The sequence below is a fragment of the Mesoplodon mirus genome, assembly GCF_964341445.2.
Source record: "Mesoplodon mirus genome assembly, chromosome: 2".
Lineage (NCBI taxonomy): Eukaryota > Metazoa > Chordata > Mammalia > Artiodactyla > Ziphiidae > Mesoplodon > Mesoplodon mirus.
This window is the reverse complement of record NC_138977.1, coordinates 107,984,330-108,010,695: the sequence shown is the minus strand read 5'-3', so window position 1 is coordinate 108,010,695 and position 26,366 is coordinate 107,984,330. Positions and strand designations below refer to the sequence as shown.

The 26,366-nt window shown below is 42.7% G+C and overlaps 1 protein-coding gene and 1 long non-coding RNA gene across 2 annotated transcripts; one reads left to right on the top strand and one right to left on the bottom strand.

Annotated features, from left to right (window-relative positions):
- Window positions 1-2,725: 2,725 nt before the first annotated feature.
- ZNF365 (zinc finger protein 365) lies at window positions 2,726-26,032 on the top strand. Its single transcript, XM_082640396.1, has 5 exons — window positions 2,726-3,069; window positions 4,759-5,514; window positions 17,866-18,046; window positions 24,530-24,567; window positions 25,301-26,032. The coding sequence occupies exons 2-5, from the start codon at window positions 4,772-4,774 to the stop codon at window positions 25,563-25,565; spliced, it is 1,227 nt and encodes a 408-aa protein (XP_082496522.1). The 5' UTR covers window positions 2,726-3,069; window positions 4,759-4,771; the 3' UTR covers window positions 25,566-26,032.
- LOC309814527 lies at window positions 5,443-23,812 on the bottom strand. Its single transcript, XR_014295719.1, has 3 exons — window positions 23,361-23,812; window positions 15,762-15,873; window positions 5,443-5,497 (listed from the first exon to the last, which is right to left on the bottom strand). It is a non-coding gene; the product is annotated as an uncharacterized lncRNA (long non-coding RNA).
- Window positions 26,033-26,366: the final 334 nt, after the last annotated feature.

Below are 26,366 nucleotides of genomic sequence, written 5' to 3'. Positions count from 1 at the left end.
CAAAGAAGTTATCTTTTCAACTCATCTTATGGTCTTAGCACAACCTAGGACCTGCTGTGGGAGGCTGAGACAGGGGAGGTGGTGGGAATCCTTCTTCCCAATCAGATTTATTTCTATAGCCTATATGTTATTCGCAAGTTCAGTTCTCGCTTGCCCATAGTTCTAAGTGCCCTCTTTTTCCTCTCTGCTTCTAAAAACAAATATAACTTTTGCCTAAAATAGTAGGAGAAAATTGCCTATGTATTCTAGGTCCTAGAAAACAGGCCCTATTCTGACAGAGCATCAGTTCCACAATTCATTTTTCACATAATTACATAATTCAGACTCATTACCTAACAATACTCATATTTTAACTATCTTTTTCTGTATGTTTTATTCCAGAGCAACGAGTTTTCTACCTCCCCTACAACCATTTCACTTAGGGCAGATGTCTCAAAGGTTTCTCTTCACATTATAAACTACTAAGAAAGGAAAGGGCTTTGAAGCTTTGTGAATAATATGCACTGAGAACCTTCCAGCATAGTGGTCATTCACTGCACATTCAACAATTAGTTTTTGACGGCCCTTAGGGGAACAGGCAATGATCTGGGCACTGGAGTTACAATGGAATAATGGTCAAGCATGCAGGTTCTGAATTTAGGTAGCCTGGGTTCAAATTTCAGCTATATAATTTACTACCTATGTAAAAACGATCTACTAATTCTACTATTTTTATGACTCAGTTTACTCATTTATGAAATAGGGATACTAGTAATCTCTCTCTCTTGGCCTTGTTAGGAAAGTTAAATGGCATATTATGTGAAAATCACTTAGCACCGTCCTTGGCATGTGATAAGCGCTCTGTACATCAGCTATAATTACCAGAGATCACACCTAATGATTTTTGCCAAATCACTTGTTGACAAACGACAAACTGCACCAGCACCACGCCTGCCTACCATGTCCTCTCTGCGAGCCACCCCATCCACACTAGCAGGGAAATGACAAACACATTAACTGAACTAGCTGCTAGGACTGTGGCACTGGAAAATCCTTAGTCCCTTCCAGCTCCTGCCTTTTACAAATGATGGCACTGAAGCCCAGAGATGTTGCCCCTCTTGCATTGAATCTCACACAGCTAATTAGGGAGTGAAGCTGGTATTAGACCTCCACATTCCTAGTCCAGGCACTGGGGTGGAGAAATCTGTAAACTGCAAGATTAGCCCATTCTCTCAACTGGCTCAGGTTTGACCCCACGAAAGGGAGCAAGTAAGTCACACTCCTCCTAGTGGGGGAGGGGAAACCTCGCTATAAAATTGTCTATTTTTAGCCTCTGTATACGGCCTGCTCTCTGCAGATTCACTCTGGCTAACAGACTGCTGTGGGATTTAAGGCATGGTGTTGCGTGGTGGTTGCCATGCCAACGAAATTTAACAGAAATAGAGTTTTCTAGTAGATTATTCTGGTGGAGGCTTGAAAGCCAGATTACAGCTCTGACTCTGAAGCTTAAACGATGCAAGTGATTAGTACTGGTAGATGGTAGGTACACAATTACACTGGTTGAAAAACAGAAAACATGAATGCAATTAGTTGCATTAGGGAGATGAAGATGTAGCAGCAGATGCTACTTAATCCTTACAGTCAGTCTGGAGCAAGTTCATTCATAACCTCCCTGGATTTTCATAATTACCTGCCACTCGGTGTGTGAAATGATTTGTCTGATTCCAAAGGACTGCCTCTGATCTTCAGGCCACTTATGAGCTCTGCAACCCAGGGGACTCTGCACACACATGCGTGTTGCAGACATGGAGAAGGTATAGGAACCGATCTGGGTTCCCTTCTCAGGAGTGTATTCACATCTGAGAGGGTCCCTGTTCAGTTCTTCTAAGGTCAATTTTTGGTTAATGTAATCACCATATTTAATATATCGTAAAATACATTTCAATGCTAGAACTAGGATTTGAATCAAGCCTAACTCCAGAGTTTGGACTCTTAATTACATTGATGTGATGATTCATTTGCAAAACAAAACAAACAAAAAAACAAACAAAAAATAAGACAATTACTGAGATATTTACAGTTCAAATAAAATCAAGGTTGAAATGAATAAGTTCTGAGAAGAGAGACACCCTATGGAGTCAAGAAGATTCATTAGAGTAGGTGTCCGCAGATGAACAAAACCTCTCCTTTTGACAAGAAAACCCAATGGTAACTTTTATTCCGGTTTCATATTTCAACAGTTAGATTAGGAATATTCCAAAAGAGATTTTTTTTAAAAAAGCTGAGTCATCAGTGTCCTTTAGAAGGAAATAAACCTCCCTTTAGGATGATAAATCTTCACTTTTGCTGGGGGGGAGGGTGCCCCTCAGAGATGGGGGTGCGAATGGTGCGGGTCTCGTTTCTTTATTCACAACCCCGTACTTTTCTAGATTTAGTTCTGCCGGTTAACTTAGCACGAGGACACTCGCCAGGAAGGTTAGGGTAGACTCTCTAGGTTAGTTATTTGGGGATGTTAGGATGAAGAGGTCCTAACATATACACCCGGATCTTCCTGCTGGCAGATTTTCAAAGAAGATGTCCAGCCGTGCTTCATCCTGATGCACACTCTCCCGCTCCCCAATAACTGTAAAGTGCGAAAAAAAACCCTGCCAGGGCCTGCGGAAAGCGCAGCGCCTTCCGAGGCTGGCACGCTTTCCTCCTTCCTCTCCAGGGGAGCGATCCCAGCACCGCTCCCGGTGATGTCAGTGGAATCCTGAGCCCGAGCCCGCTCCATGGCTGGGGGAGGGCAGACGGTGCTCTCGGCTGCTGAGCAGAGCAGGGGTGTCCCCTGCGAGACCACGGCAGTCCGGGACCCCCAGGGCATAAGCTCTCTCAGCGCGCGGGACCCCGGCGACCGCGCACGCCGCCCCCGCTGGCCCGCGCCACGCTCCGCCCTGGACGCCGCTCGTCCCGGAGCGGGGGTGCGCGGGGGGTGGGAGCGGACCAGCTCAGCCTGATTTACGGCTCTGCTGAAAACCGCTTCGCACCCGCAGCAGTAGAAACGTCGCGGCGGCAGCGGCAGCAGCAGCTGCAGGTGCAGCAACAAGTCGGGTAAGTGGGCATCTGCGCCCGCGGCCCGGCCCAGGGGGCTCGGCAGAGGGGGCCGTCCGGGCTAGGCAGTAGGTCCCGTCCCCGCACCACGGCGGGGAGTTGGGCTTCTCGGCCCCCGCCTGCGGGAACTCGTGTGCGCATGTATCCACTCTGGCACTGACGGGCTGGCACGTTGCGGGGCAGGGGCGGGGAGAGCCGGGACCCCCGAGGCACAGTCATTTCCAGCCTGCCCTGCTTAGGCAGAGGAAATTAGGGCTTGTCCGCCCACCCTGTGAACTGGAGCTTCCTCTGGGCCATTGAAACCTTGCGTACTCCCGGAGTGCGTGATTACCCATTTCCCCATGCAGGGATTCCACCCCTTCCCCTTGCTCCCTAGAATCCCGAGTTCCCCTTCTTCACCTCCGGCCTGAGTTTCCGGCCAGGGTTGGCATCCTATCTCCAGAAAACCCGTGGTCCAACAGGCCGGTGTAGCACAGGAAGAGGGTCCCCTCTTTGGGGGCCAGAGGCTTATTAATCTGGAAGCTTTGCCTAGCTGTGTGGGGACCGTTGGCGCCTCTACTTCTGAAGAGATTGAGGGGCCTAGGAACAACACTTCTCAGTCTAGACCTCTGTTTGGGGCCCACCGCTTGTCACATTTAAGAAGAAACCCTTCCTGGAGGGAATAGATATGCGCTGCTTGTGGAATCGGGTTCCTAGCAGTCATCTGTTGCTAGGGCTAAGATAATAAATGTCTGCAAGGAAATACGAACTTCCCGTTATTAAAAGAGTTATGCTGATACCCACCTGGTTCAAACTTCGGCCATCCTAGAGGTTGTCTTGTTAAAACAGAGACAAAACAAAGCCATCCAGAACACTCTGTTTTAATAAAATCTTGTCCGTGGCCCCACTTAACGTCCAGTAGTATTTGACATATTGGGTTTCCAGATTTCAGTAAATCTGGAGTATGGGGGAGGGCATCATTATTATGATAACACTTTGATTTAAATCATCATGGCAATAATTTAAAAACAAAATTAAGGGCAAAAATCTCAGGCTGAAAATTTTTCAGCTGATTGTGTGCTTAATGCCACTGCACCTAGTTTGAGTGATAACCTTTCCTATACTTGAGGAAAGATTGCTGAGCTTGCTGTCTTAGGACCTGTTTTGTCAATTCATGTGAGTTTTTCTCATTTTTTTGTATTCATGCTTATCAGTGTCATCAGTAAAATAGGACACTTTTTTGCAGTTACTGTACTAAATTCAGGAGGGCAGGAAACTTGAATTCCACATCGGAATCTGACACTGTCCATTTGACCTTGGATTAATTACTTTACCTCCTTGCTCCAGTCTTCTCATCTGTGGAAAGGGAATGTTACCCACCTTTTTTATCCTAAGCAGGGGTTGGCAAACCTTGTCTATAAAGGCCAAGTAGTAAGTAGTTTTGACTTAGCCTGCTGTAGAGCCTCTATCTCAACTACTCACCTCTATCGTTTAGTGCAAAAGCAGCAGCAGACAATATGCAAATGAGTGGAATGTGGCTGGATTTGGTCCATGGATTGTAGGTTTTTAATTTTAGTAATAAGATATTAAATGCAAAAGTCATTTGGAATTTAAAAGCCTCTGTCCTCATGGAGACGATCAGCGACAATCATTTCAGTAGCATTTTTTAAACAGACGTGCCAATTACCTGTTTTATTCTCCCTTGCCCAGGACTTTGAGAGTAATGCAACAGAAGGCTTTTGAGGAAAGCAGATACCCCTGGCAGGAGTCCTTTGAGAATGTCGCTGTGTGCCTGCCATTCCGCTGCCCGAGGTGTGGGGACCATACCAGATTTAGAAGCCTGTCCTCATTGAGGGCCCATCTGGAATTCAGTCATAGCTACCAGGAAAGAACCCTCTTGACAAAATGCAGCCTCTTTCCGTCCCTCAAAGACACAGACCTAGTCAGTTCCTCAGAACCCCTGAAACAGGGAAAATTGCAGAGCTGTGGCAACATAGTGAAGCAGAAACCGAGCTATGTTAACTTGTGTAGCATTTCACATGAACACTGCAAGGACAGGAAGCCATTCGAGGTGGTGGCAGAGAGGCCTGTGTCCTATCTGCAGACCTACACTACGGTAGACCTACGTGCAGACTCGCTGGATGGCCCGAGGTCCAGTCCTGGCCTTCCCACCTCAGACACCAAAGCAGCTTTCGAGGCACATGTCAGAGAAAAATTCAATCGGATGGTCGAGGCCGTGGACAGGACCATTGAGAAGAGAATCGATAAACTCACCAAAGAGCTGGCCCAGAAAACGGCTGAACTGTTGGAAGTTCGGGCAGCTTTTGTGCAGCTGACTCAGAAGAAGCAGGAAGTGCAGAGACGAGAGCGGGCCCTGAATAGACAGGTGGATGTGGCCGTGGAGATGATCGCAGCGCTGAGGCAACGCCTGACGGAATCCGAAGAGGAGCTTCTCAGGAAAGAAGAGTAAGTGGCGTTGAAACAGGATGCTAACCCCGTTGCTTTAGGCCCTTCCCACCCCCTCACAAGTTACACTCGAATGTTAAGCAAGGTTTGGTTTTAATTACTTGCAGGTACCTTGGCGACATCTCCCATTGATATAGTTGAATGTAGGAGGCATAAGGCTTTTAATACTATTTACCCTCTCCACTGTGGTCTCCAGCTCAGCAACATGAAAGTCGAAATATCGAATTCCTTCTCACCTTGGAAACTGTAAACCACTACAAATAATGTTTTTAGAGAGAGGAGTAGTGCAGTCTGTTCATGGGACACTTTCCTGGCCGCGGTCGTGGGTGGGGTGGGGAGGTGGGGTGGGAGGGAGCTGAGCGGGAAGGCAGAAAGGGAGTGCTAGGGGACCCTTTCCGTCTCACTGACGGTCTCCAGGCAATAAAATCAAGAACATGAGAGGCTGTCTTATTCAAGTATACTCTAAATATAAATAATTTTGGCTTCTTTGCCATTTTGGATTACCTGTCCATATTAATTACATGTCGATAGCAGAGAATCTGTTAATTATAATTTATATTTTGAAGAAGCAGACATTAGGAGACCCAGAGGAAGCTTCTGAGATTTCCATGCTCTTCTGATTTAAGTTTGAGAATTTTCTTTTTGTAAAATACTAGACTAAGTCATGCCTGCTTGCAAAGAGTTGACACGGGTTTTTACAAGTTATAGGTGATCAGAGAAGCTATTACTTTAAAAATCATCACACTTGGAAAAGCATTTCCTTATCAATGAGTATGGATTCAACCCAAACTAGAAAAGTATATGTAACAATGCAGTGTTATTTCCCAAATGCTTAATATTTGATTTAATTTTTTTTTTTTTTTTTTGTGGTACGCGGGCCTCTCACGGCCCAGTGGCCACGGCCCACGGGCCCAGCCGCTCCGCGGCATGTGGGATCCTCCTGGACCGGGGCACGAACCCGTGTCCCCTGTATCGGCAGGCGAACTCTCAACCACTGCGCCACCGGGGAAGCCCCTGTTGGATTTAATTTTAAATGGAGGCTCAGAATTCACAGAACCAAAGGATGTAAAAAATTGATTGACTGAAACAGCCTAAAAGGCAGGTTTTCAAATAAGTTGAGTTCTATTATACAGATTGTCTTAATTTCATGCTTTCTTTGCCCTGTGGCACTCTTCTATTTTGCGTTGTCTCTTAAAATGTAGTAAATTAAAGCTTCTCTACTTGGTAAGAGGCTGAGAAACTCTATGTATTAAAGAGATCATCACTTGCTATTACTAAATGCTTACTGCCTACCTAGAGGGAAAGCCTGCTCTGCTCAACTAGATAATTTTAAAATCATGCAGTGAGGACAGATTTGAATCAGCCATTGATTTATTGACACTTTGCTCCTAGGGAGATGATCTCCATCAAAAAATGTTACTCTCTTGGCTCTTGATGTTTCCTGGTGGGAAGCTAGTGCCTTGACCTGCTATAGCACCCAGGATGACTAACACTGCACCACTGAAAAAATGGCACATGGGGTTGCTCTATGTGCAGAGAAAAGCCTAGAATTAAATTAGTGATATTTCTGTTTGATTGACGAGCACTGAATTTAAAAGGCAACCAAATTAATTGTGTGCATTTACTTGTTTGTCATGTTTTATTTATTAAGTACACAGGTAATAATGGACATGGGATTTGGGGTGGTGGCTGCCTGGAGTATGGGAGAACAGTGTGACAGTAGGGAGGAGCATATGGTTAGATGTAGGTTATCGTCAAGGATCTACCTTTTATTTTGGGTGGTGTGTTCAAGGGTGCTTTATTATTATTATTATTATTTTATTTATTTATTTTTTTGCGGTACGTGGGCCTCTCACTGCTGTGGCCTCTCCCGTTGTGGAGCACAGGCTCTGGACGCTCAGGCTCAGCGGCCATGGCTCACGGGCCCAGCCACTCTGCGGCACGTGGGATCTTCCCGGACCGGGGCACGAACCCGTGTCCCCTGCATCGGCAGGCGGACTCTCAACCACTGCACCACCAGGGAAGCCCCAAGGGTGCTTTATTATTAAAAATAACTGGTTAACTAACTTTAGTAAAAGTGGGCCATGCATGAATCCATAGTGATAATATGTTATATATGGTTAATCCAGTGCTGTTACCTGAGGACCAATTAAAAAACTAAATATACTGGTAAAAAAAAAAATTTAACAGGGTAAAATTGTATGTGTTAAAAGTCCTCCCTCCTCACCAAACATCCCCACCCCATCCTCTGGAGACAGCCACTGTTTAGTTCAGTGACTGTCCTTCTAGACCCTTCCTGTGTCCATACAATCATACATACTTTTTATGCACATACAGAGTTACTGTGTTTTCCCAAGTGGAATCATGACACAGACTATTCTAATCAGTTTGTTATTGATGAATACATGGTTTTGTTCCATTTTTCCTGATGTTAAAAATAATGTCTTAGTTAACGTCCTTGTACATATATCTTCATTCATGTTTTTAGGTGTATACCTGCGGGTAAATTATGAGTTGATTTTTAGTATGACATTTTTGAACTACCAGGGGAAAGAAAGCAATGACATTTAAAAAAACACCTTAAATGAAAATTCAGTGAAACTGCCTTAAACTTTTAAACATAAAATAAACAAAGTCTTCATTTTGTTAAGCCTTCATTTGGCCTGTGCCATTAATTTCTGTATTCAAGCCTCAAATAATCACTCTTTCTGTACATAAAATAGAACTGAAAGAGTCTTCTTTCCAGGAAGGACAGTGGAGCTCTTGGTCTGAGAGAGCAACTGTGGCCAACAGCCTCAGTGGCTACAGTGTCTAAACCCCCCACCCCAAAATGGGGAGCAGAGCAAGCCAGCTGCCCATCTGTCACACTACTGAGACCAGGGTCATTTGACTACATCTGCCTGCCTGGGCCACGCTCCTTCCTTCCACCACTGCCTCACAGTGCTAAGCCTTCCACCAAAGAGATGACCTTTCATATATGGAAGATCTGCTTGGCCAACAAACGTACCAGGAGTTGTGCTCTCCTGTTAAACCCCTCCAAACGAGCTCTCAAGGCCCATTTGTGAGAATAAGTAGGTTGCTACAGTCCCATTTGAAATTGACTTAAACTCTGGGGACCCTTTAAGACACAGATAGTAGATTTGGTTTAAAAAAAAGCACACACCTAGTATTTGACATTCACACGAGGCACTCTTGCTTATGGATTTTCCCCATAACTTTAAAATTCTTTCTTTCATACTGAAAAAAAAAAAAAAAGACTTGAGGGCTGATTCTGCCTTGAGACCATCTATAGGCTGAATCAACTCGGATTACAGAAGTCATATATATGCTCTGTAACAGAGGAGACTGTTTGAATTGGCAGTGTTTTGTACTTTTGTCCTGAGTCTCATTGTACCTCCACAGAGAGGTGTCTTTATGTTTCTGTAGTGCAAATCCAAGAAAGAAACTGCTCATTGTCTTCACAAAGTTTGTGCAACTTTAAAAGTCCTATGGAAACAGGTACTGTACTTACTTGTTCAAGAGTATTCAGAGCTTGTAGGGTAGCACTGCCCATGATCAGGTAAATCAGTCCCAGCCAACCTTGCAGTAAGGTATCCCTTAACAAGAAAGGACAGATTGTAGCTGATTCCTAGCTGAGTTGGTGACCTGGGCTTTGGAGAACATCAGTGTAATAGCAGTAATCCTAAATTTACTTGCACACTCATCTGTTGGTAAGGTTGGAAGGCCCTGAGCACCTGTGATGTGCCCAGCACTGTGCTAGGTGTGTTTGGGGGACATGAAATTCTTGGTCTTTTTCCCTAAGGAACTTACATGCTACATAGGAAGAATAAAACATACCCATGTTTGGGCTTCCCTGGTGGCGCAGTGGTTGAGAGTCCGTCTGCTGATGCAGGGGACATGGGTTCGTGCCCCGGTCCGGGAGGATCCCACGTGTCACGGAGCGGCTGGGCCCGTGAGCCACGGCCGCTGAGCCTGCGCGTCCGGAGCCTGTGCTCCGCAACGGGAGAGGCCACAACAGTGAGAGGCCTGCGTACCGCCAAAAAAAAAAAAAAAAAAAAAAAATACCCATGTTCAAACTCAGGTTAGTTTGAAAAAGTGCTTAAATACAAGCCACAGTTTCAAGTTGATGAACATTAGAGAATGCGTTTTCCCATGTGGTGAGGCCAAAATGAAGGAGTGAGGAGGAAAGGTGGGATTTGCATTGGTAGCTGGAGGACAGTGACGTTGAAGGACATCAGAGAGGTGACTGTTATAAACGAACCCTGAGGGGACTGTGTAATTTTAGTTCTGGAAGGTACCCACCTTCATTTTACAGATTTGGAAAATAAAGCCCAGAACAGTAGAATGACGACAAAAATTTAGTAGCAAAGCTGAAACAGGAACCCAAGTTCCCCATCTCTGCTGAGTGCTTTTTCCATTAATTCACTATGCTTCAGCCAGGCTTTTGAAAATACGATATTTGCCCAGAGTATCAAGACTTAGGTAATACCAAATCTGGCCCATTTTGGAATGCTTGCTTCTCTGCTGTGTTGAGAGGGATGCCATGGTGACATCATTTATTTTTCTGATGAGATTAAAGAAAATGTCAGGTGGCATCAAAGGTGTTGGGAAATGGGGAAATGGTGGCGTCATCAGTATAGTGGTGATATTAAGCTTCTGGAACACCAACCCAGGACTTGTAACTTCCAACAAGGGCTTTTAACTTGACCCTATGGATATCTGTTCCCAGTCAGGGTAGAGTATGTGCCACTACCAGCCTTTGATGGCAGTGAGGGACCTCTTTGTAATTCCATCTCTAATTTCCATCCTGCTCCCTTGAGAGTTATGACAGATAGAATCTTTCCCTTCTTCCTTCATCATTTGACTTGTTCCCAGCCTGGTGTCAGCCAGAAGACAAATCTTTATTGAGTGCTTGCTGAGTGCCAGGTACTGTTCTAGGTTCTGGTCATACAGTGAAAACCAAATGAATCCAGTTCCTGCTTTCATGACAGGAGTAGACCAGCAGATAAATTAGACATTAAACATCATTAGGGATATGTTAAAAGAGACATCGAGGGGTGGCTTGAACCAGGAATGTCCATTTAGGTTTCTATCCAAAGCTGGCTGTAGAATGCTGTCCTTTGAAGGACAAGTTTGACTTAGTAACTTGCTTTGCACAACTAAACCCTCTTGCCACTTAATTACGTCTTTCCCAGTTTTGATCAGCTAAAGCAGTGCGTGGACAGCGTGGTCTCCAGACTGATCCATAGCTAGGAAGCAGGCCGAGAAAAATCATGTCAGATGTAGAGTTCAGTGGGACAGGGAGGTGTCTGTTTGCTCCACATTTTACTGCATTTATGTAAATGGGGCCTCTCTATCCAGGCTGTGTTCCATGCAGACTTACAAACCTATGTAGGAAAAACTGGATGTCAAATATTCCCTCTTAGAGATGGCATCTGGTAAAATTTGGAGACCCCCCCAAAAAAATTTCTATTTGTCTCTCTCATGCCTGTCCCTCCCTCCCCAAACTACCCTCTCTGTCTGGACTGAGGGGCTTAGAATGTGGTTTTGATCTATTTATAAGAATAATTTGACTTTCTCCTTAGAGTTATTTTTTAAGTTCTTAATTAGAACCATATATTACACTTTTTGCTGTGTTCCAGGAAGTCAAAAAAGAGAGATGAGGCAAAGGGCTGATGAGAGTAGAAATGTGACATGGCTCCCGACGTGCGGCAGGTGCGGATTCCACCCCGTGGGCCCCACCAGGGATACAGGAGCTGACCCCGAGCTCTGAGTGTGCAGTCTGGCTTCCAGTGCTCGGAGGTGCTTGGCTCTAGCTTTATGATTTGCCTTGTGGCTGACCTTATAGTTTGTCTGAGATGTTCTGTGATCAGTAGCTAGGCTATTTTTAGCCAGGGGTATTTTTACTGTTTCATATACCTCTGAAGAGGTTCATAAATCAGTAATGCAAAATGAAATTTAAATAACTTGGTAGAACTTTGCCCTTGGGATAAGAAGCTGTTCAAGTGTTGTTTAAGAACAGGAGAGAGGCATCAGTTTTAGATCCCACCTCCATTTCTGCAGCAGGTACCTGTGTTGTAGGTTACTTACTGGTTTTATGCCCCAATACTTGTCTGGAAAAAGAGACAAGGAAACCTAAGTATCTTTTAGTCAGCTAAAGATTTTTGACTAGAGATGTAGTTAGACATCTCACGCATTCAGCAGAAATTTGTGGAGTCTCTGCTGTGTGCTGGGCTCAACATTAGGAGCTGTGGGAATCACAGGGTAGGAGCAGGCCAGGGCCCTGAACTCACTGATTTTGAGTGTGTCATGGCACGACGAGTCCCTGCAGTGTGTGCTATGATAGGCTGCACGGTCTGTGGGAGAATACAGCAGGTCACCCAGCCCAAACCTAGGCGAGTGGAGCCCTCAGGTTAGAGGGGTCATTAGAGTGGGGGCTTGGGAAGGGACCCTGGTGGAGGGAACAGCATCTGCAGAAGAAAGCATCTGGCTTGTAGGCTGAGTGGAGTTCACTGATGCTGGAGCAGAAAGGAGGTGATGTGCAGTGATGAGACCCAAGGGGATTGTAAGGCTAAAGGATGGCCATGAAAGGTGGAAACGTAGGGAGATAGACATGATAAATGGTTTGTGGATAGTAGATTACAGTGAGTGATATGATCAGTGTGTCATCCCTCATTAACAATGCATAGTTTGGGACTTCCCTGGTGGTCCAGTGGGTAGGACTCCGTGCTCCCAATGCAGGGGGCCCGGGTTCCATCCCTGGTTGGGGAACTAGATCCTGCATGCCGCAACTGGGAGTCTGCATGCCGCAACTAAGAAGTCCACATGACGCAACTAAAGATCCCACATGCCGCAACGAAGATCCAGCGTGCCGCAACTAAAACCCTTCGCAGCCAAAATAAATAAATAAATATTTAAAACAAAAAAACAAACAAAAACAATGCATAGTTCAATGCCAACGTAAAATCACAATGAACACCACGGTGCATTAACATGCATTTCCCTCTATCTCTACACCTGCTTCTAGAGTGTGTTGTTCACGTGACAGTATATCTTTGATTTTTTTTGAAATTAACCCATCTTTAACCCACCTCAGAAGAAGGAATTGAAGGGGTTCAATCTGTAAAAAATAAAGTATTATCTATGTTTTAGACCTTATAACCATCCTGTAAATAAATGAGTGCATGAGTGAACAAATATTTTTTTCTCAATAAAACTTTGATTGTACTGAAGGGGCTTTTTCACTCAGTGCTTCCTTCTACTGTGTTTGTTTCTGAATGCCTGTGAATCTCAGGATACTGAAAGATTTCTAGGTCTGCGAATCATTCAGCATGATAACGAACTTCAGGCCAGTTTCTTATACTATAGTGGTATTCTGGTATCTTTTCCTTTAGTATCAGATATTGCTTTAAATAAGCATATTTTCCACTGAAGCTTAAAACCTCGATTTCAGTCATTTTTAACCTTTTTAAAAAAAATAAATAAGAAATCAAAGATAGGTCTGGAAGCAGCCTAGAATCAGTTAGTTAATTTCCCCAGAGCTGGTCTGCACCCACACCTGGATTAAATTTCAGGTTTGCTCTTATCTTCTCATCTGGCCTTCCAGCTTTACACTGTATTCTGAGTTAGGGTTGAGAACTTAAAATAAAACCACACAGGTCTTTTACTCTGCTGTCTGATAGCATGTGTTATTCTTTTTCTTAGTCACATTCAGCCCAGCTTTGTAATTTTGTATTTATTTCAGTATTTGTTTCTTTTAATGTCTGCTTCCCCCACTATGTGAGGGGTCTGTGTAAGACAGCCAGATCCAGCCTGCCACCTGTTTTTGTGGAGCCCCATGCTAAGAATTGTTTTTATATTTTTAAATGCTTGAAAAAAATTCAAAAGAGAAATAATAATTCATGATATATGAAAATTATATGAAATTCAAATTTCAGTGTCCATAAATTAAGTTTTATTGTTACACAGCCTCTGTGGCTCTTTTGTGCTAGGCAGACTTGAGTAGTTGCAACGGAGACTGTATGGACTGCAGAGCCTAAAATATTTACTCCCTGGCCCTTTACAGAAAAAGTTGGCTGACCCCTGGTTAGACAGTAAGCTTCATGAGGACAGCCACCGGTTCATGAATGCCCTCGCACTAAGCCCAGTACCTTGCAGCATTCAGTAGATGTTTGTTGAGTTCCTGAATAATGGAGTAAATAAATGTATGGATTGTGGCTGCATCGTACTAGAGTTCTAGCCCACGTTGTCCACCCTTACCAGAGTTCTGAGGTTTAGGATCACCCTGTACATGGCATGGCAGCAGTTCTCAAACTTTTTGGCTTCACTTCCCCTTACACTCTTAAAAAAATCTGAGGACCCCAAGAAGCTTTTCTCTGTGTGGGCTTTATCTATCAATATTTACTGTATTAAAAATTAAAATTTAGAAAGTAAAAAAGACACTAATGCATATAAAAATAATGATATTAAATCCATTACTTGTTAACATATTTTTGTGAAAAATAACAATTTTCCCAAAAACAATTTAGTGAAAAGAGTGGTATTGTTTTCAAAGTTTTGCAAATACTTTTAATGCCTGGCTTAATAGGAGGCAGCTGAACCTTAGTTCTGCCTTTAATGTGTTGCAAATTTGTTGTTTTGGTTGAAGTAGATGAAGGAAATCCAGTCTCACACAGATATGTAGTAGGAAAATGGAGAGGCTATGTTAATGGCCTTTTGAGAGAATAGTGGATATTCTGCTTTGATATTATGCCAGAGCTTGACAATTGGTAGTTTCTCAAAGGTTAACTGCAATGTGGAATCTGAAACCACATCAGTGAACAAACATTTCCTTCTCCCCTCCATTGAAATCCATTGGTTTGTCTTGCACTTTGAATGGATATTTTACTGTTTGGAGTATAATTATTAAAGAAAGTACAAATGCAAAGTAGTTAAATCTCTTTCTTTTTCATTCAGGAAATTCACAAGATTCCTTGGGAAAATAAGAGTTGTTTCTGGATATTGTTAATCCAGACTGAACAGGATGTGAAAGGGGGATTTGAAGTTGTGTACATGTGCTATTCCACAATTAATCACTAGTTTCTGTTCCTGTTTTTACCTAATACAGATACCCAAACACAATCTCAGTATGAATTCCTCCAGCCCTTGTCTCGTGTAACTTCTCTTTTAAAGTTAAATCATCACTGTTTTAACTGTCTTTTTTTTTTTTTTCTTAGGTGATGTGAAACATCCATAAACTGAAATTAGGTTAGCATTGGTGCCAGGTTGTTCAGAAAAAAGGGTATTAACTCCTTAGCTTTAGGGGACAAGATAATTGAATGAGGGAGGTTAGAAAAAGACGCTTCATTTTTACAACATAACACTCCACTATCAACTAGTGGCATTAATGTTTTAAAAACTTTTATATGGAACCAGTAATAAAACATCACATGATTTAAAAGTGCAGCCACAATCATAAGCTGTATTGCATTCAGATTTGTTTTCTTGCTTTTGAGATGTTAATTCTATGGGATTAAGCTGTCAAATATTGCTGTCTTATATTCTAAACTGTACAGCCTGAGAGCTCAAGAATAGTAAATATGCACAGAGGAAAAAAAAGACTGGAAAAAATACACCAGAATGTTCACAGTAGTTACCTCTGGGTGGTAGGATTATGGGTCATTTTTTGTTTCTTCCCTGTCCTTTTTAAACATTGACTACAACAAATATTTATTGAATATTATGTGTCATGTATTGTGCTGAGTGATGGGCTTACAGCAAAGAACAAAAAGCTGATTCAGTCCCTGCTCAGTTAGATCTTCCATAGGTCACTTTTTGTATTTCCCATAATAAACATGAAATATTTCTGTAATGAGATAAATATAGTAAATATTATAAACCAAAATGAATTGAAAAAATACACTGGCTCTTTTTGCTATGTTTTTGGTTTTGGTGGGCGAAAGGGTTGTGGGTTTTTGGTTGTTTCCCCTGTAAGTACCAATTTGGAGACTGGTTTATGAGTCAGTTATCCTAAACATCACCAAACATCACCACTAAACATCACTTGGCTCCAAATGAATTGAAGCCCTGATATTGGAAAGAGGAAGCAGCAGCCATTTCCTGGGCTTTGTTTTCGGTGGTGCTTTTGAGCTGTGTGAAGATATTCCATCCAAAGGTTCTCAGTTGTAACTAAGAACCATGACAGGGCTGGATGTGGCACCTGGATGGACCCTCCACTGTTTTGCTGCTGGTTGGGGTTTGTGACTTACCTAGGAGGCAGATCAGAGCCAAATGACGGCAGAGCTTGAAAACTGGCTTGTGTCCGTGGCTTGAACAGCTTGGAAAGTGCACATCTTCTATTCAGGGCTCATACGGAAACATCTGGAAATAAACTTGAAACTTGATGAAAGAGAACTTTCCAAAAGGACTCTTATTTCCTATATGTGACTACTTCTTAGCTCCTGAAAGATAATGGAATTATTATGGGCTCTGGGTTTATGTTTGATCTGGATAGGAAACTAGAAAAAAGGGGACTGGTATGATGAGCAATTTTTGGAGTGAATCATTGTTAGAACCAGTCTCTTTTCTGTTTTTATAAATATATACTTTTATAAATATATAATATAACATTTTACAGAGACGTTTGACTCTGTAGGAAGTGTCAGAAAAGTTTCAGTATGGCCAAGTGTGATGTAATATATTTATGAGAGAAAAGTCATGACTAATTGTAAAAGTGGCTCCCTGACTAGTTGTACAGAATAAAGGATCTGGAAGCCACCACCAACTGTTTTGCAAAGACCTTCTTTGAAACTATGACTTCCTGAGCTGAACATCCCTGAAGTTCTACTCTCAACAAATTATGGAGCTTAGCAGAAAATAAAGATCAAGTGGAGGTTGAGAAGATTCAGAGAAGGCAATGAATTTAATGAACTCTCTAGAACAACTGCATGAGGTTAGATTTAAAAAAAATTTAGATTTAGATTTTTTAATCTAAAATGAATGAAGTTTAGGGGGACAATGATCAGAGTCCTTAGAATCTTGGTTCTGTGTGAGTAGAACATAGCCAGAAACATGAGGGACCACTGTTTGAAGGTTGAGAGTTCAAAGACACATAAAGGAAATACTATATCCAACAGGTAGTGAAATTATGGAAATCATTAGCTCCAGTGAGTGTGACAAAACATACAAAGGGGATGGCCAAAAAGATCTTCATGATTTCTTATTAAGTGAGGCAAATCAAATGAGAGAATTGTGATACTGTATTCCTATTGGTAGTACTGATTTGTGTGTGTGTGTGTGTATTTGTAGAGATGTTTGTGAGGATGGTTACCAAAATGTAAACAGTGGTGGTCTTAGAATAATGGGGTTTCAGGTGATATTTTCTTCATTATATTTTAATGTGTTTGAATTTTTTATAAATAACTTATTTAGTTATAATTCAGTAAAGTATTATTTTCATACTTGCATTAGAAATAAAAAGATATAAAATAGTAATATAGTTATTAAAATTTTTCTGGATTTCTGAATCACAATGAATTATGTAGGTAACGGTATTTTGCTCAACTTTTTAGGGAAGGGCAACCTGAACATTGCTTCTCCTATGCAGCTAAAGTAGCTTCCCCAACAGACCTCGGATCTACCTCAAGATGGCAGTTCTTGGACTGTTTCATTCTTAGCTCAAAAATATACTATTGGACATGGTGACTCATTTTATATGCTTTGGTGCTCAGTGTGGCCTCTTGCTTCCATACTTCCTTCCCTGTAGTCTTTTCTTCCCCAATAGCCAGACTTTTAAAATGTAAGTCAGAACTTTTCTCCAAAGTGGCCAGTGGTTTCCCATCTCATAATAAAATCTGGCACACTGACCTGTGAGGCCCCGCCTGGCTCCCTGCTCTGGCTGTCCTCCTCTCCCCACTCTGCTCTGTCCTTGCAGGCTGTACCTCAGAGCATTCTGCACATTCCCACCGAGGACCTGGCTTGCTCTTCTCAGCTATCTGCATGGCTGTTCCTTGCTTCCTGGTGTCTGTTCAAATGCTGCCCCATCCAAAAGGTTGTCCTGACTTTGCTTTCTATAGTTTCACTTACTCCTTCCCTCCCTCCATCATTCGCTGTCCCCTTGCCCTGTTTCTCCTTAGCACTTACCACCATAGGACATATATGTTTATTTGTATATTTTATAGTGACTATCTTCTTCTACTAAAATGTAGTCTCTAAATGTATCACTTAAAATGTAATTTCATCTCCTTTATCATGCTGTGGCCATACTGCCTAGGGCAGTACCTGACACATAGTAGGCACTCAGTAAATATGTATTGAATGAATGAATTCCTGTCTCGCTTCTCCATTTTGTGTTCTGATGTTTTTGCCTTGCAGAGAAGTGGTTACATTCAACCATTTCCTGGAAGCAGCCGCTGAGAAGGAGGTTCAAGGGAAAGCTCGGCTCCAGGACTTTATTGAGAACTTGCTGCACCGGGTAGAACTGGCGGAAAAGCAGTTGGAATACTATCACAGCCAGCAGGCCGCTGGCCTCCGCCGGGACACCAGTGAGCACGTGGTGAGTCATGCAGGCCCTGCACCAGGTGTGAGGGCTGTGATATATCAGGTGGGGTCAAGGACAGAAGAAAAGGGAACTGGGGAATGATTTGCAGGAATTTTCTAGACGTCATTTGAAAGCACTGCCCTGGCCATGCCTGTGTCGTGGAAGTGATACAGGTGAGTTCAAGACACTTGGAAGTAAGCAACATCCTGGATGCATGGTCTCCATTTCTTCACTCTCCAGCTCCACACCAAGCTGAGTTGGTAGAAATATTTTTATATTGTAGAATGACAGTTTGAAGTATACAAAGAAATCATCTGTCCCTACCTTGGTGTCAAGTATATTGGAAGTTATTATCCTGTTTTGGAGCTCTTCAAGGAATCTTCTGAAAACTTTCATGCTTCTTAGTTAGCAAAATTTAACCGCATTTTTTCTTTAATAGGAAGGAAAACACTATTTGGTAGTCTCTATAGGTGAAACATTCTTTAAGTAGATTTTCAAAAAGGCTAAGAAAAATTCACAGGTGATATGCTATAATACATTTTTGCATACAATTTTACATATGGTTTCAGGGACTTAAAAAACGCTTAGAGCCCAAATGAGAACCCTGAATATGGATGAAGGTCCAGACTCTCATGAGTGGCTTTTTTTTTGGCTGCGTTGGGTCTTCGGTGCTGCGCGAGGGCTTTCTCTAGTTGTGGCGAGCGGGGGCTACTCTTTGTTGTGGTGCACGGGCTTCTCATTGCGGTGGCTTCTCTTGTTGCGGAGCATGGGCTCTAGGTGCGCGGGCTTCAGTAGTTGCAGCACGTGGGCTCAGCAGTTGTGGCGCACACGGGCTTAGTTGCTCCATGGCATGTGGGATCTTCCTGGACGTGGATTGAACCCATGTCCCCTGCATTGGCAGGCAGATTCTTAACCATTGCGCCACCAGGGAAGGCCCTCATAAGTGGCTTGATCAAGATTACCTGGTCTCTTCAGAGGGTGGGGTGTTTACAAATAACCATGCTGTAGGTGTCGGAGGTGGATGGCCATATTTGCCCTCTATACAATTTCCTTGGTGGTATAAACAACAAAGCCAAAGAATGGATTTTTGAAAACCTAAAGTGGTTTATTTATAACATTTTCATTATCCATTGAATTTTATTTATGCTTACCACCTTCCCAGAAGATTTAAAGATGATTCTTTTACTAACCCCCAAATGGACTATATATATGAGGAAAAGAAAAATAGGAAACATTTATGCTAACCAAAAGGTTAGTAAGGTTGCTATTGGTTGATTGAAAAGTTTAGGTTGAGCAGTCTGGAAGCCAAGATTAACAGGATACATGATTAAATAATCGAAGAAGGAATGAAATGAAAGGCTTGTGGATAAAAGAAGGAAGACCAGAGGGAGAGAGACAGCAGGAAAGAACAGAGACATGGAGGAATGAGAGAAATGAAGAATCTTACACAGTGCCTGCCGTAGTAACGTTCCCTCAGTCTTCGAGCCGTACAGTTGGGCAAGTGCCAGAACTTCCCAGTCAGGAACAAAGTAGACTGGAAGGAAGTAAATGTGTCATGTTTGTGAGGTTTCAGTAACTGTCATCCAAGCAGTTGCCGCTACCTGACGTATTTATTATTTTCCAGGTGGGTGTCTGTGGTCTCCTGAGAAGGAACGTTTATTCCCCTCCTCGATTCCCCTGTCACCTCCTTGGGAAATGCAAGAGTGCAGTCTCGGCTGGAGGGACACTCTGAGCCCTTTCCTGCCTCCTTCTTCCACCTTGCCATCTCTCAGGGGAGGGTTGTGGCATGAGGTCACTGAGCCCAGATGTGAGGTGAGAGGGCCTGGCTTCTAGATCATTCCCACCCTGCTTCTGACTGGATGAGACAGTTTGTCTTCCTGGGCCTATCATTCTTCTATAAAATGAAGCAGTGGGACTAGATGCTGTATAAGGGCTTTTGGCCTCTTAAATTCTGTGATCATCACCTGACTTTGGTGGTTAGGAATTCTAAAATTAAAATGTAGCCATGATATTTTCAGTATTTAGTCTTATTAGTAACCCAGAACTAAGAAATGTATAAATTATTAGTAACCCAGAGCTAAGAAGATCTCAGAGAAAATAATGGAAGGCAACGAGAAAGAAAGGAAGCCCATTAGTTCTCACCTTTAGTTATATTTCCGTGCTCACTTCTTCTGCTGACTTTACTTTTCCAGCTTGGAAACTGAACACCTTTTAAAAGACATGGCCAGTCATTACTTCTCATCCTGCTGTATCATGTAATCAAAAGTTGAACAGCATCTCAGCTCTTCTAGTCAGATGTATAGATACAAAATTGTGTGTGTGTATGTGTACATATAACATATATATATACACACACGCACACATAAGTATGTGTATACACACACACACACACACACATACATACATACAAATATGGTAGGACATTTAATTAATAAATATTTGTTTTTGTTATGTCCCAAAACCTGACATCATCTGCCTTCTTCAGATTTGATGTACATAAGGAAGAGTTGACTAATTCAGATCAAATAAAGTGCAGTTAAGACTGTAGCAGGGAATTTAGAAGTGAGAGCTGTCTGTGAGTAGGGCATGATCAGGCTGTAGTGAGGTGAGCTGACTTTTGGAGGGAGAACACATTGCCCTGAGAAGACCAAGAATGAGATGTTTGATTTCTGAAAGTATGGGCAGATGTGGTTTCCCCTGTTTTCATGTATAGTCCTCTAAACTCTACTTTGGACCATAGTGTACCACGTTATGAGACAGTCTACAAACCCTAAGACCATTTTACCTCTTTACTTAGTCTGTTTCATCATAATAAAATACATTCACCACGTCTTTGATGTCATTAAACTACTCAGTCTGGCCTCTCTGGTATCTGTGGCTATGGATACATGGAAGAACTTGGATTCTTTTAGCAGGAAAACCTTTGAATTGTATCTTTAGTAACCTATTTGGCCCAGCTGAATGAAGGTGCAGGGCACCAAGAAGCCTAGGCTTCTGGAGCCTCAGCCCCGCCCAGGAGAGCTCCTTGCCGCAGTGCACCCCAGGATGGAGCAGAACTTTCTGACTGACTCCCCCCACCTCCGCTCCCTCCTCCAGAACAGTGGGGAATGCTGTCAGGAGCCTGTTTGGCTCTTGCCACCTCCAGCAAGGCTGCTGTACAGAAACAGTGCAGCCTTGTCATCTCCCTACTTTTCCAACCCCCAGTTCCCTCCCTCTCTTCTCTTCCCTCTTTTTCTCATTACCACCTCCAGAGAGTAGTGACATTTCTAGATTGATGTGTTAAATTGCTTCTTTCTAAGATGTCTTCTAGCTTTAAGATTCTTTTGTGCTCTAGAAGAATTTCCTTCCCCCTCATATTTAGTGCCTTTTCTGAAATAATGTTTCGGCATATGTATCTTTCCCTTAATCCTCTTGAGCATTTATGTTCTTTTTCACCTGGCTGGTTTCTAAAAATGTAATATGCTTACTCAGATAATTTGTCTGTATGCTCAGAAACATGCTGTCGAATTAGACACAAAGTGACCTAATATCTCATCTGCCAAAATCACTCACAGAACTGCTCAAATGGAAGGTCATGAAATAGCTTGGATAATCTTATTTTAAGCATTGCATTTATTTCCTGCAGGTTGCTAAATTAGGACTAGCAGTAATTCATTTAACATATTTACTGGGGATGCAGTGCTTACTGGGTGCTGAGGAAACTGCTGTGAATGAGATCGGTGAGGTCCCTGGTCTCAGGGAGGAGGGGCACACAATAAGCAAACAGATAATGAAGATAATTTCATATAGTGATAACTACTATAAAGAAAAAAGTAAGATGATATGTTTGAGATGGCCACTTTAGCTTTAGCAAAAAGCTTTCAAAAAAAGCCTTGCTGAAGAGGCAACATTTGCACTGTGACCTGAATAACAAGGACGCAGCTCTGTGAGAATTTGGAAGTGGAATATTCTAGGCAAAGGAATAGGAAATGCAGCTGCCTCAGGAGGGAACAAGCTTGGCATGTTTGAGTGGTGGGTGATAAGTCAGAGAGGTAGGAAGGATCCAGATCAGGCTGGGGCTTCTTGGTCATATAAGGAGTTTGCATATGTTCCATTGCACACGGGGAAGCCATTGGAAGGTTTTAAGTAGGAGGTGATCTGTGTTTTAGCAAAATCACTCTGCTGCTCTGTGGGGAATTGACTGGAGGAGTGCAAGAATGAGCGACAAGTTAGAAGGCTCTTCTGTTGTGGCAGGTGAGGGGGGATGGCAGCTTGGGTAGAACCGAGTAGAGAGAGGTGAAGGGTATTGGATATGTTCTTGGAGGAAAATTGACAAGACCAGTTGGCCTTGCTGAAGGATTAGATGTAGCTGGTGAGGGAAAGTGAGGAGTCAAAAATGAGTCCAAGGTTTTGGCCTGAAAAATTGAGTATATACAGAGGGGAAGTTGGAGGAGGGCTAGGTGTCCAGTTTCTCAAAACCTATAATAACCTGAGACACCATATTTGTCTTTTAGAAGTACTTAAATTGGCTCTCAGTGCAAGGTTATTTATATTTTTTCAACCTGAAACCTTGACCAAGGACTCTCTTGATCCCCATCTTCATACCCTCCTCTCCCTAAATAAAAAGAAGACAAAGTAGTTGGACCAGGAGAAAATGGAGGTAGGTAGTTGGGCTAAGTGGGAAGAGCATTTCCATCTGTGTGAGGCTGTGGAGGCCAGAAGGAACACTGGCCTCTTGTGTTCACAGGGAGGAGAGCACATGAAATTCTTTGGTGCCTGTGATATCGGCCCCACCTCCACCCCAAGCCTCATAATCTAGCAGATCACTATTGGCCTTTTCCTTGGTGAGAGAAGCACACACACACACAACTTTTGCATAAAATTCCAAAGGGAATTATGTACCCATAGGCAATACATCATAACACTATATGCTTGCATACATACATACAGTAAAGTTGAAAACATTTCATCATGCCTCAGTAATAATAATTTTTTTTAAGTGGGCAAGTATTTAAAGGAAGAAAAACCCTGTAAGTTTTTAGAGTTTATATACACACTAAAATCCATTCAAGGAGCCCAGCTGATGGGGAGTGGGGGCAGGCGGACTGGGAGAAAGAGGGTAGAAATGCTGATGCCTTTGGGGTTCCCGGAAACTACCAGTCTGGTGTTTGCCGGAGCCATCTGTTCCCCCTTTGTACATTGCAAGACCTCATGACCCTCATGCAAGGAATGTGCCTTTTTCTGTTCACGTTTACTACTCTCATGCCAAACCCAGCCAGCGTGGACAGGGTCAGCAATAATGCTGACTTTCAATTGTGTCCCAAGGCAGAAGGCAGGAGTCCCATCTTACCTTCTTAGGCACGTGACCCTCAGAAGTCTGCTGAAGAAAGCTGCTTTCTGATTTGCTCCTGACTAAAGCTCAAGCTTCACACAGAAGACCTGGAGGAAGATCCTGTTATGCTGAGCTTGGTTTTTCGGGTGATTTGAGTATAGCAGGGATGCATGTCTTGGCCACGCTGCGCCAGGATGGCCCTTTCTCCACATTCTCTTTGTCGTCCTTTTCTTCTGTCAGTCTGCTTGCGGATGTGACGCCACTTCTTTCAGTAAAGGCTGCATGAGGGAGGTTAGGAATACACTATAAATACACTTGCCTATAAAGTGTCTGGTGACATGTGGAACACAAAATGATAATTATCATTTATTCTGCAAATGATATTCTGAGCCCAGCCACAAAAGTGCATGCAGATATTTTATTGAGAGTGGAAAATAACCTCAAAGATAGATGGCCTCAGGACATTTGTGGAGCTGGTCTTCATATGCTCTCATTTTAGAAATGATGTATTTTAGGCAATAAACATTTTATGCCAATTTTCCCCATAGCTGGTACACTGTGACCAGACATAGCTGTAGTAAATTAGCTGCAAATACAGCCTGAATCAATCAAGAAATAATGGCACATCATTCCAGTTTTTAAAAACATGTTTCTTCAAGTGTTGCTCTCTTGAGGGGCTGTTTAACTTTTTGAAATTTTTGAGATCTGCTGATACTGGCTTCTTGGAAATCTCAGAACAGGGAGCCACAGAGGCTTCCTGAGTAAGCAGAGCTGATCATGAAATGTTCTTGTTCTCCGTGGTGATGGATGGTGCCATGGGCAGTGATCCCGATACCAGTTACTGGCTTCTTTAAAGGGAATACGATTTCTTAAAAATATAAGCAAGGGGCCTCCCTGGTGGCGCAGTGGTTGAGAGTCCGCCTGCCGATGCAGGGGATACGGGTTCGTGCCCCGGTCTGGGAGGATCCCATATGCCGCGGAGCGGCTGGGCCCGTGAGCCATGGCCGCTGGGCCTGCGCATCCGGAGCCTGTGCTCCGCAACGGGAGAGGCCACAACAGTGAGAGGCCCGCATACCGCAAAAAAAAAAAAAAAAAAAGAAAAAAAAAATATATAAGCAAGGAGGATTTTAAAAACCGAGTCCAACCTTTAAGTGAAGTAATGTTTTGTCTTATTTGTTTTCCTTCAGCTTACAGATATCTCCTCAAATAGGAAATCCAAATGCCTGTAGGTATATCTTTTTATACTTAGGCTATTTGATAATGTTTGCATAATATGTTTTCCTGTTGCACTTTATATGATATCTATAATATAAATGGATTTGAGAGTTTCAGGAGAAAATTTACCTGCTTGTGTACCTAACTTTCTAAAATGTGGATGTGACTTAACTCTGCTAATAGTCTGTGAGTATACGGCAATATGATAGTACTGCAGGAGTCTTTTTAAAATATTGTATAATATAACTTTCTCTTATTGTGCTATAGTGTAGTCGTAATATCTCTATAGCACTATTAATGTAGTGTGCACACTAATTTATATATATATATATAAATTTATACTGTGAATCATATACTTTATGATAGCTGTACTACAGATTTGTTTGAATCCCCTAGAAGTCACTTAAAGAGTCAAGAGATATGGGTTCTGGTCCCATCTTCTCCATAGACCACTGTATGTATTACCCTGGATAGTCATTTAAGTTTTCTATACCTCAGTTTTTATCACTGGTAAATAAGACTAGTAATATCTCCCTGGGAATTTAGTATCATGAAATCACTTCATGAAGGCCATAGAAATTTTTGGAAGAAAAATATCAATATATATTATTTGTTTTACTGGCAGCATTATTGCCACCTTAGCATGCAGGAGTGATTGTTCCATGAGTAGTTTTTATTCTTTTAAGGATTTAAAGAAATCTTTATTTCTGCTCATCTCCCTCCTCCCCCCCAACCATTTGTAGAAGCCGAGGGCACCCACATTCTGTGTGTAACCACCCTGATCTCAAGACCCATTTCCATCCAAAGGGAAGGAGCTACCTGAAAAAAGCCAAGGATGACAGAGCCAGCATGCAGCCTGCTAATAAGTCCATGCACGAACAGGCCGAGTCCACAAGAGAACTCTGCAGACCAGCAAAGAAAGGGGAGCCTCTAGGATTTACCCGGAAAGGCAACATAAGGCCCAAAATGGCCAAAAAAAAGCCAACAGCGATTGTGAACATCATCTGAAAGGGTGGGTGGCTCTGGACAACCACCACTGGGCTTTGGGAATGTTGTTCTAGGGGTCAGTAATGTTCTTTTAGACACAAGCCATCATAAAACACATTTCATGTCCATACAGGCACCTGGATTAACCAGAATTTAACAAACGGAAATCTCGGTGAACCAGAATTTTTTACAAGTCCCTTTTGGAAGCAAGAGGCAAATTACAGAAAGAATTTTTTTAAAATGCAAGCAGTCTTATTCCAAACTTTTAGTAAAATGAAGCTCCAACTTCTAAAACGATTAGCCTGTCTCCAGCTGTTTCCACATCTGGAGTTCTGTGCAGTGGTTAATTCTCAGGCCCAAGGCCAAAGAAGATGTCAGACACTGGAAAAAAACTCAGCCTGTGCCCCCTGCTCTGTGAATTGTGAGGCAAGGAATGGGAATGTAAAGTTCTGTTAATAGTAGTGAAATAAACATATTTTTGTTTGTTTTTAACCTTACCCTCAATTAATTTGGGAGCTTCCAAAATAAGGCTGTTTCCCTGAGTATTCTGATTAATCAAGATTTCAGTGTTGGGGTTGCTTCAAGGACTCGTTCTGTCAGACTTCAGTTGTCATTTCGACAGACTGTTTTCTAGTTTGTTTCATTCAGGTTTTTGTTTCCCTGGATGCATGTTTATTCTTATTTTAATGCACCTCTGCTCTCTTCTTTGGCTGAGTATTCTGCACCCTAAGACCAAGCTGCCAGCCTCTATCTTAATAGCTGCTTTTACTGCTATGGTTGGGGAGGATAGTAAAACACTTTTGATCGGCACCCATCACCAGT

What these genes read in the sequence shown, in the direction of transcription:
- ZNF365 (XM_082640396.1), top strand. Translation starts at nt 4,772, where the DNA reads ATGCAACAGAAGGCTTTTGAGGAAAGCAGATACCCCTGGCAGGAGTCC. An exon ending in GAGCTTCTCAGGAAAGAAGA is followed by an intron (nt 5,515 to 17,865) that starts GTAAGTGGCGTT and finishes TTTGCCTTGCAG; the next exon opens with AGAAGTGGTTACATTCAACC. An exon ending in GGGACACCAGTGAGCACGTG is followed by an intron (nt 18,047 to 24,529) that starts GTGAGTCATGCA and finishes GTTTTCCTTCAG; the next exon opens with CTTACAGATATCTCCTCAAA.